This window comes from Eptatretus burgeri, chromosome 13, assembly GCF_056783735.1.
Source record: "Eptatretus burgeri isolate ZD-2024b chromosome 13, Ebu_testis_v1, whole genome shotgun sequence".
Taxonomy (NCBI): Eukaryota; Metazoa; Chordata; class Myxini; order Myxiniformes; family Myxinidae; genus Eptatretus; species Eptatretus burgeri.
The window spans coordinates 47,263,056-47,274,321 of record NC_140973.1 but is presented as its reverse complement, the minus strand read 5'-3'; the positions used below and the strand labels follow the sequence as shown (position 1 = coordinate 47,274,321).

At 38.4% G+C, this 11,266-nt stretch overlaps 1 protein-coding gene across 1 annotated transcript; it reads left to right on the top strand.

Annotated features, from left to right (window-relative positions):
- The first annotated feature begins 422 nt into the window (after positions 1 to 422).
- On the top strand, positions 423 to 7,121 carry LOC147014411 (uncharacterized). The gene is made up of 4 exons (XM_085852348.1): positions 423 to 489; positions 6,073 to 6,149; positions 6,390 to 6,546; positions 6,889 to 7,121. The coding sequence occupies exons 2-4, from the start codon at positions 6,079 to 6,081 to the stop codon at positions 6,982 to 6,984; spliced, it is 324 nt and encodes a 107-aa protein (XP_085708474.1). The 5' UTR covers positions 423 to 489; positions 6,073 to 6,078; the 3' UTR covers positions 6,985 to 7,121.
- Positions 7,122 to 11,266: the final 4,145 nt, after the last annotated feature.

Here is an 11,266-nt window from a genome sequence, read left to right as displayed (position 1 = left end):
TCCAAATCCGTCCACAACTTTTTGAGATATCGATATATGACTTTCTTTTTGATAATTGAGAGGGCCAAGAACGATGTACGGTATATCATGATATTTTGAAACGTTATGGACGGATTATGCCAAAACTTGGTGGACGAGTTTGATAGATGACAAGAACAAGCTAAATTAGATTTGGATTAAAGTCCTGATGCATATCCGGCCTATCGGTGGGATACAAAATGTAAACTGTTCAGCCTGGCGGAGGTATGCGCTCTACCGAGTGCCGTTCTCCTTATGCCAAGTGCTGTCGTAGTTATGATTTGGAACAACCCCACCCACCAGGAGTGGCGCTGTACTACAAACATTTACCATTTTTGTGTTCATCGTCAAGGCTCATAGAAGGGCGAGAACACATAATACATTAAGACGCAACACAACAAAAACACCACAAAGAGAAGGGGAAACGTCAACAGCAGAGAGCCGAGGGAGACAAACAAACAAGGGTTGCAGGTAAGAATGGGGTGGGGGAGGATGTCGAGGATGGAAAAGATGGATACAGAAGCAAACCCTCAGGAAAGAAAACAGTGGTTTAATGGCGGTTGAGAAGATGATGGTTTTGGATTGAGGACGATCTGAGATGGTGGTGAACTGCTATCTTGGTGACTTTCTTTTCCTGTCTTGAAAGAAAATGAAAGGGAAAAGTCTTGAAAATGAAAAATGAAAATGAAAGGGACGAAAAAAATGTCTTGAAAGTCTTGAAAGGGAAAAAGGAGATTGAAGAGAATTTGGAAGTTGGTTGCAGGTGGGGGGGAAAAAAAGAGAAACAAATGAGTGGAAGCGAGCACTATTTCTGGATTTAGGTGGTTTCCCCAGGAGGGGGTTGATGGTGGACCTTGTGCACCCCACAGAAATATAGGGTGGGAGCATGGAGACAACAGAGGGTGCAAGACCAGAAAGGAGGCGAGAGTAGACAAAAACTACGGACCTGTCTAAAATGAGAAAGTGATAAGCCCATAGACTCAGCCTCTTCACGAGAGATTCCAATAATCTTAAAGGGATTGATTTCCACGGCATCAAGCTCACAAGATGTGAGGCAGGGGAGCCAGCCTGGAGAGAGAGAGAGAGAGAGAGAGAGAGAGAGAGAGAGAGAGAGAGAGAGAGAGAGAGAGAGAGAGAGAGAGAGAGAGAGAGAGAGAGAGAGAGAGACAGAGAGAGAGAGAGAGAGAGAGAGAAACAAAGAGAGAGAGAGAGAGAGAGAGAGAGAAACAGAGAGAGAGAAGAGAGAGAGAGAGAGACAAACAGAGAGAGAGAGAGAGAGAGAGAGAGAGAGAGAGAGAAAAACAGAGAGAGAGAGAGAGAGAGAGAGAGAGAGAGAGAGAGAGAGAGAGAGAGAGAGAGAGAGAGAGAGATCGAGAGAGATCGAGAGATAGATCGAGAGATAGATCGAGAGATCGATCGAGAGATCGATCGAGAGATCGATCGAGAGATCGATCGAGAGATCGATCGAGAGATCGAGAGATAGATCGAGAGATCCTCCATCAAGCTGCGGATGAAGGCCTTGTGTCGATGGATAGGAGTTCAGGTGTTTCAAGGAAGGTCTTTGTATGATAGAGGATGCCCAGTTTGTGGCTGGCTATGGAGGCCAACTTTGAAATGTGGTTTTGGCAAGAAGGATCATGGCTGATAGTGAGATCCAGGAGTTTGAAAGACAACTTCCTCAAGAGGATTGTTAAAAAAGTAGATGGTGGACAGAAACAGAGACAGACACAGAGACAGAGACATTTGTCAGGATTGAAAGACATATTGCAAGTGTTTGACCAGCTTGTGATTTGTTTTCAAGGTCTGAAGAGAGGGAAGAGGCTGCAGCCCAGCCTATGTGAAGGATGAGGGATGTCATTGCAGATGTTGGAATCATCAGCAAATCAATAAAGGGGATTTTCCAGAGAATCAGAGAGATCATTGATGAAGATCAGGAGTATGACTAGGCCCAGAACACTACCTTGTGGTACTCCAACCTTGACACGATATAAAAGGATCCCTTTCAGAGCCACACATTGCCTGTGAGAGTGGAGGAATTCAGTAAGCCATGTGTGGAGTTGGTATTGGACGACATAGGCAGATAATGTGGAGATTAATGGGGGATGCTAGACTGTATCGAAACTCAAAAGCTTGAGATATGTCCAGAGACACGGCCCTGATCTCATATCTGACATTGAGGGCCTCCACCCATTGATTGGGAGAGTAGAATCAGCATATGTCCAAGGTGGAGTGACCTGTTCTGAATTCGAATGGATGATCTGTGATTTGTTTGCTCGAGAAAAGGAATTATGACATATCATCTGTGATGAGGGTTCTTCACATTCTCAGGTGCAAAAGACACAGAATCCAGGAGCAGTTGAGTGCGACTGGGTAGAGTGGGTGAGCGAGGAGTTGGAGACAGTGTTTGGAAGTAAACAGAATTGAGGCATTCGGCCTTCTCACGAGAAGACTTGGCTGTGGTGCCATTTGAAGAGAAGGAAGGGATAGAGGGGAGCATACTTCAGGAGAATTGGGATCCTTCCTGAACCCTGAACTCCCAGAAGTATATTTATTTTTTGTTACCTCCTCCAACGAAGGTGAAGGAGGTTATGTTTTCATCCCTTTCTGTCTGTTTGTTATCTTGCCAAAACGAAGTTTTTGCAAGATATGTTAGTCAGCTTGTATGTTTTTTTTTTTGTCTGTAATCACGTATAATTCACTCTGCAGAGCACAGTTATCATTGGAAATTTTTGTAACTTCGCATATCAGAGGCCTATAGAGGTCCCTTTCAGCACATAAAATTTTGAAGGTCAAGGTCAAGGGTCAAGGTCACTTTGTCGCAAATCTTATTTTTTGAGTAATTTTGATCGGATCGTCTTCAAACTTCATGGGAATATAATTCATGGTCTGGTGCTCAGCTGATTAATTTTTGGTGGCAATTGGCCTTGACCTTCATGGTTAGCACCTGAGGTCAAACATATTTGACCCCAAGGTCAAATTTTCAACTTTTAGGAACCATATCGTGTAGTACCTCAAATTGAACACCTCGATGAGTGCTTTCTAGATATGTCAAGCTTGAGACATTATGATGTCATTTGGTGACGTTATGAGGCAAACGCATATTTTTCATGGTTACTCTGTAGAACGATTCTCATCAGAATCTCTCGTAGGCAGATATTCCTCAAGGAGTCGCTCCTGGTGGATAGCAGCTCTGTTCACCTCAGTGTGACCTTAAAGAAGTCACACGTGGTCACCTTTTGGCAAGATGGTTTATTCTGTCTGTCTGTGTCTGTCTGTTTGTCGCCTACAGGTCACAATTTTCAACCGATCTTCACAAAACTTTACCACTTGGTAGCGTTTGGCATAAGGAAGAAGCCTATTATTTTTGAGGTCAAAAGGTCAACATTGGCCAAAAGTCAACAATTTTGGTGAAATTTCTAAAATCCTCAATTTTCATCTGATTGACCTGAAATTTGAAGAGGATTTCTATTCCGTCACTGAATTCAATAAGCCAATTATTTTTGAGATCAACATCGACCAAAAGGTCAACATAGGCCCAATGTCAACAAGTAAGGTGGTATTTCTAAAATCCCAATTTTCATTCGATTGACTTGAAATTTGAAGAGGATTTTCATTTCAGGTCTCTGAATTCAACCACCAATTATTTTGGAGGTCCACGTTGGCCGAAATTCTAAAATTGTCAATTTTCTTCCGATTCACTTGACATTTGAAGAGGAGTTGCATGTTTGGTCATTTAATTCAACCAGTAATTATTTTTGAGGTTAAATTTGTTTCGTGGATTTTGCAAGTATCGTGCTCTGTACGACGTCTTCTTCTTGTTTGTTTGTTTGCTTGTCTGTGTGTAGGATATTTTAAAAAGTTGTGGACGGATTCAGATAAAATTTTGTGGACAGGTTGGGTGTGTGACAAGGACGAACTGATTTTATTTTGGTGAAGATCTGGATCCGGATCCGACTACTAGAATTTTCAAGTGATTCTTCACCATTGAGAGATCGGGCAAAACCGAAAAAATAGCACGATATCTCAAAACGTGGTGGATGGATTCGGACGAAAGTTGTGGACAGGTTGAGTGTGTGGAACGGATGAATTGATTCGATTTTGGTGAAGATCCAAATCTGGATCTGGATACGAGAATTATTTAATTTTTAAAGTGATTCTTCACCATTGAGAGATAAGGCCAAAAACGATATGTAGCACGATATTTCAAAAATGTATTGGGCCCAATATGTTCTCATGGGTCAGGCTTTACGTGGCGGAGGAATGTGCTCTGCCGAGTGCCCTTCTAGTTTGTTTTGTTTTTATCCCTAAAACTTTCCCATGCGTAGCCTGAGTATAACCAACGGTTTTCGCCTCATTCCATCCAGTCTTTCAGAAGTGCATAAAAATCAAACACAAACATTTTCCCATTGGTTTCAGTTTGAGATGGCCGCCCCAGTTGAGCATGGTGAAATCAACTCCTAAGCAACAAGGTGAACGTCACTGCTGGCTGTGATACCAGTCGTCATTTTTGTTGAGTGTTTTACACCAAAATGTCGTTAATAATGTTGAAAATCTCAGCAATGTTCACCTCGTTGCTAAAGTGTTGATTCCACCTTGAAGTGACAGACAGTTGCATCCCCCCATAACATTTGAGAACTTCATTTGTGAGTAATGCTATTGGAAGCCATCTTTCCCGACCTTGAGGAATGTCGGGATGTTCTTGATTTTGAAAAAGTTTTGAACCATGATCAAGTATAATTCCTTTCATCAAAACTTGATGTTGAGCTCAGTTTTTACCATGTTGCACTACCGCTCCCAGTTATGCTGCATGGTACACAATGATCACAGACTCTGACACATCCACACTTCCTGCAATTATTTTGTGACGTCAAGCTTATACAGACTACATAGTAAAATTCCTTTTGCGTGAAGCATCGTCGAGACGCCAACCTATATGGGTTACCCTATCATAGCTGAAAACGACCATTCACATATGAATGGTGAACAACCCATGAACATGCATTTGATTATAGTGCAGAATCTGCGGCTGTCTAGACAGCAACCTCTCTCGAAGATAGCAAAGTAGAGGATAAATGGGGTTTCTGAGGCAGCCATTCAAATGAATGGGGGAAAGGGAAAAACTTTCTGACAAGCCCCAAAAGCCCAAAATAGGAGACTGATTTTCTCCCCCTCCCATACAAGCAAATGTAAAATTGAGACTTACTGATGAAAGCACTTCTTCCCTTTCATATTTTCATTACAGTCAAAGAGCGAACCGATGAATATTTGTCCATGTTCTACTTTGGGGAATAACTTAATTTTCCTATTACATTCATTTCCATCGAGTATATTCACTTTATCTCTTCAAGCATGAAAGAAAAGGGCTGTTAGGGTTAGTTTTGTAAAATTAGGTTTTGTAAAATGTAAATCCCTCATTGGGTTTTGTAAAATGGGGAAGTGCTTTTAAGAGCACAGTTGTGCCGTGAAAATGAGGAAGTATTCTGTGCCCATGTCTCTCATGGTTATATCTTAAATCATCAGAACACTAACAGAACAATGTTTAGCTAAAAACAGCTTTTAAACGTAGGTTTTTATCAAAATCATTCAAAGCAAGATGTTTCATTTTTGTGTTAAAATGAGTCAGTCAGTTTGGAGTCAGCCAAGCTACCTCGCCTGAACCAAGCCAAAAAAATTCCAGTCATTTCCTAATGTGGGACACACCCTGAAAAAACCATTGTTGTGAAATCTCCCATTACGTCATCAAGTTGCTTATTTAAACCAACTTGTGTGCTGAGTGTGTTTTATTTCGAAAATGGAGCGTTCAGATTATTTATACAACCTTGCAGATCAATCGTTTTCACAAGATGACAGCTGAGATCTCAACCCAATTAATTATTTGTTGTTTAAAACAGAATTAAATCACTATACAACCAATAATTATTGTATGTTTTTTTTTCTAACAGGTTGTTCCCAATAAGAACATCGTTGATAGCTGATGTTGAAAATGAATTATTTGAATTACATGACGAGTGGATAAAAATGAATGACTTTTTTGAAGACATTTATTTGTTTCAGAAAGAAATGAATGATATTATTGTTCACTGGAAAGAAGTTCTCTCACATCCTTTGATCTTGAATGACCCGAGTCCAAGGTGAGAAATTATCACTTTGTCTGTGTGTGTGTGTGTGTCTCTCTGTCTGTCTTTCTGTCTCTGTCGCTCTCTCTATCTGTCTCTGTCTGTCTGTCTCTCTCTATCTGTCTCTCTGTTTGTCTGTCTCTGTCTCTGTCTGTTCTCCTTATACACAACCTTTTATTTGGCATGGTGGTAATTAATTTAAAAGCAATACCACAACTTGGTGGTAATTTTTGTCTACTTGCTTTTTATTTTCAGCATTAAAACTGAATCATACATGTGTGGTGAAACGAATGAATTTCGCAACCTTGAATGGGAAGATGTTGAAATTCCACGGGGTGATGACTCATTTCCAACTTGTTCCAGTTTAAATGCTCATCTGGAAGAAATGGACACAAAACTCGATCTTCTTGAGGTAAATGTTATATTTATTATTTTATTAATCTCTCTCTTCTCTCTCTATCGAGTGCAGCCTATGGCTGCTGGTTGCATCATTGGTTGGGACACGGCTATGCCGCTGATGCAGTGCCCCCCTTACCAGTACACTGGTGCTCATTTTGCCCACCTCGGAAGGATGACAGGGTGAGTCAACCTCCTGGTGTATTTTAATTCAGCGGCCAACGGGACTTGAACTCAGGACCCAAAGATCCCAAGCCGCCACCCTAACCACTAAGCCAACACCAGGCTTACTTTATTAATATCATAATATAATCATCTTTATTTCCCCTAATTGTTCTTCACTCTTTGTTTTGAACAGAATATGTTGATCGAGTTTCAAAATCACAAGACATCTGAAGCAGACTGCTGGGAAAGATCGTCCATTCTCGCAACTGAATATTTACCCAAAGAATAATGTTTAATATTTTCAATCTTGATTAATTATATTTGCTTTGTTTTCAATTATTTAATTCTTAATTATAAAAAAAAGAATAAAGGAAGTGCAAAGGAGTGGGGGGGGGTAGGTGCGCTCCCCCAACGACCCACCACCCCCCTCATCCCACCCCCTCCCCTCCCCGTGTGTGTGGGGGGAAGGGTGGGTCAAAGGTGGGGGCGAACGGGGGGTGGAGCTTGTGTGGGGTGGGGTTTGTGTGGGTGGGTGGAGCTTGTGTGGGTGGGTGGGGCTTGTGTGGGTGGGTGGGGCTTGTGTGGGTGGAGCTTGTGTGTATGGAGTTTGTGTGGATGTGGTTTGTATGTGTGAAGCAAAATTTTTTTAATGAAATAAACATGTGTGTGGGGAACTAATTAACTAATCACTAATTATGTGGATATGATGGATGTGGATGTGGCTTATGTGGGTGGTATTTGTGTGGGTGGAGCTTGTGTGGGGTGGCGATTGTGTGGATATGGCTTTTGTGGGTGGGGATTGTGTGGCTGTGGCTTTTGTGGGTGGGGATTGTGTGGCTGTGGCTTTTGTGGGTGGAGCTTTTGTGGGTGGGTTTTGCTTGTGTGGGGCTTGTGTGGATGGGGCTTGTGTGGGCAGAGTCAAAAAGGGGTGGAGTTTTAAAAAGGGGTGGAGTCGTCAACAATAAAAATTCGATTTATCTTTGTCTTTTGTAATTCCTGTGAATAAAATGAACCTAAAATCTCTTTCCCTTTAAATCACATAATTTGTAAGTCCAATGGTTTTTTTCAATTAATCCTTGTCTTTTGTAATTCCCGTGAATAAAATGAACCTAAAATCTCTTCCCCTTCTAAATCATATATCTTATAAGTCCAAGAAACTGTATCTATTACATCAACGATTTTAAAAAGTTCATTTTTCATCGTTTAATATAACCTTTTTCAAAATGAGATTTCCACCTGTATATTCTTACTATATCACCAACTTTGAACTTAGGCTTTCTGACATTCATCTCTTTTTCATATTCTGATTTTGTAAATGTTTCGGATGGTTCAGTATTCGTTGAGGTGTGAATCGTATCATTATACTCATCTACAATATCCTGAATTAAAGATAACCATTGTTGAGAACCTAGTTGAGTGAATTTTTTATATAGTCTCTCTTTTAAAGTGCGATTTAATTGCTCAATAACAACCGCGTTTCCTTCATTAAAGGTGCTGTATAATGTAATCCTGTTATTCTTTAGAAAATTCATAAATGTTTTGTTGCAGAACTCTGTACCCTCATCAGTCCACAATTTTTTTTGGTTTTCTCTTGCTTTTATTAAATATCTGTTGAAAGGCTAACATAAGAGTATTACCTGTTTTGTTTTTTAAAGGGACAACCCACACATATCAACTCCTCAAATCAATAACGGTTAAAGCATAGTTGCACCCCTTATCATTATTGAGTTCAATCAAATCAGCGGACCAGATATAATCAACTTCCTTGGAATAAACCTTCCTTCTATGAAACTTGGTGATTATTGGTTTATGTAATTCATCAGCTAATTGCTCTTCAATCTTAATGACATCATTAGAGCCGATAAGTTTTTTGAACTTTCAAGCCCAAGTTTCAATTTAGCACTGATCATCTTCTTCACGATGAACCAATCAACTTTTTCTCTCAAGGTTGGATTTTGTATCAGAGACAAATTATACAACATTTCTCTATCGGCTTCATGTTTTTCTTCCAACGTTGTGCTATTTCCATAAACAATATCGTGCCTCATGCACACTTCATCAACCCTATTGATAGGTTTGCTCCACGGTTCAGGATTGTCAGCCTCATCTAATCTTTTATTCAAGTTTGTTCACGGAGCACAGAAAGAATACCCTGGTAGCTGTAATTCCCCTGGTGTTCCAGTAGTTGTAAATTTACTTCCTGATAAAAACTTTTGAAAATATCCCCGACATTTGTGTTTGGAGAATTCACTCTTTTTTGAGCCACACAACATGTACCTTTTTGTATAACACTATTATTTTTACTGTTAACATATGAGATATTTTTTACTCTTGGTTTTCTTTATACATTTGAAACAATAAGTCATTTATTTATGAGAAAATTCCTACAGAGTGCGAAAACCTTTTTAGTTTCCAACATGCACATTTGAATCTTAATTTTTAAAAACATAAAGAATCCTTAGAAATGTCTTCATTCTCTCCTCCATATATTTAAGAAAAAAAATGGAAAACTTTACTTAAAGTCAATCACACCAACATCATCAATAATATAATCTTTTCCTTCTTTCTCTTCTTTATCTCCACTTTCTCGTTTATATCTTCTCCCTGAAACCGATGTTAATAGTCTTGATGCAAATATTTCTCATAGACTTGCCAATTCTTTGTTTTACTCCTCGGTGTGTTGAGATTGATTTATTTTCTGTAATACCTTCGATCTTTTTAAAATCTCACTGGTTTCCATATTTTTATGTTTATTTATTCTCTCTCTTTCCACCCTCTCCTTCTTCTCCTTCCCTCTTTTCTCCCTTGCTTCCTTCTCTCTCTTTTCCCTCTCCTCCTTCTCTCTCTTCTCCCTTGCCTCCTTCTCTCTCTTCTCCCTCCCCTCCTTCTCTCTTGTCTCAGTTTCTTCAACTCCTTCCTCGTCCCTTACGATCGTTGAATCACTTTCACCCCATAGAATATCATACATATATTCATCAGGATTTCTTGTTATTCCTGCATCCAAAATATTTTTTTTTACAACAGGAAAGCAATAAAATTTCTCCTGAATTTCTTAAAAAGTCTTGCGTTTTCTTAACTTAAAAATTTTTTCATTATTTAACATTTTAGTTAAATCCAAAGTTGTTGGTTTATTAACATCAGCATAAAGCCAATCTTTTATTGAAAATACCTCATTCTTATGTTGTAGAACATATTTATTAAAATACTGAATACCCTTTTCTTGAAGGTATGCTTGGACACAGAAATGATAATTTTCTTGAAGCCTTCTTGCTGTCATTTATGTATTAGAAATGTATGACAGATTTATATAATGACAAGAAATACCTCCCCATCTTCCCATAGTAAAATCATTTTGTATTTCCTTACTTATTATACATAATCCTATTCTTTGTGTTTTCATGATATAAACTATGGCAAAACCATTATTGATTTTACCCTTATTAAATTCTTTTATTTGTTGTTTGCTAATCGTGCTTCCACAAAACTCATTCTCAGCACCAAGTGGATAATATTCTTCCTTACGATACTGATTTAATTGTTCCAGATGTTCTAGGTTAATTTTGAATGACCAATTATACCCTAAATCATTCATATGATATCCCCATTGTTCCATTCTCATACAAACAATACGCCCTTCTTTATAAAATTTTGTTTTTATTGGAACTGTGAATTCTGTATGACCTGGAGATAAAATCAACACTTCTGTATCATTGGAATACACAGCAATTTTATTTAAGGATATATATTGTGATAAATCACCTAATCTCACCAAGTCATTCACGTCAGTCGGCTTGGATAATTTATTAATTTATAAGCATTTTTCATATTAATATTTTTTGCTCCACTATATTTTTCTCGTTCAGCCTGTGCCTTTGTATAATAATTTGATAAATCAATATCCAGTTCTTGGGATACACCAAAGATAGAATCATCTTTACCAACATGCCATTTATATTAGACTAAAAATAATGTCATTAAAATTTTTATTTTTGTTGAGTTGAAATAACACATAGACGTAATTGACCATTACACTTGGAATTTAATTATTGGACTTGAAATGTTTCATAAACACCATTCTGTAAGAATTTTATTACTTCAACAGGTGGTGGAAGACCAAAACTATCAAAATAATATTTGTCTTGACTATTAAAAATACAAACCCAATGAGAACCGTTCCCATTATTATCTTCAAAGTTCATAATAATATTCTTTGTCTGTTTAGACACGTTTGTTAATTCATCTCTCATACAAATAACCACATTATGAATTTTTAATTTCTTACAATATTTTATAAGTTCTAAATTTGATGTTGTATTCTTTCCAAATTCTTTAAACCACTCATCAATGCTCATTTATTTATTAGAAAGATATAATCCATTACCCCTTTTAGTTAATTTTACACTTGCTTGTGCGATAGAAGAAAGCATATCTCCAACTAACAATCTCGCTTTATCAGGCAGGCTTTCAAGTTTTTCAGCAAAATCTACAATTACACCACTTCCAAGAATTTGTTTCTCCAACTCTTTTTTATGTCTTTCCAATTCTTTTTGAGCCCGGAGTTAAGCCTTCCT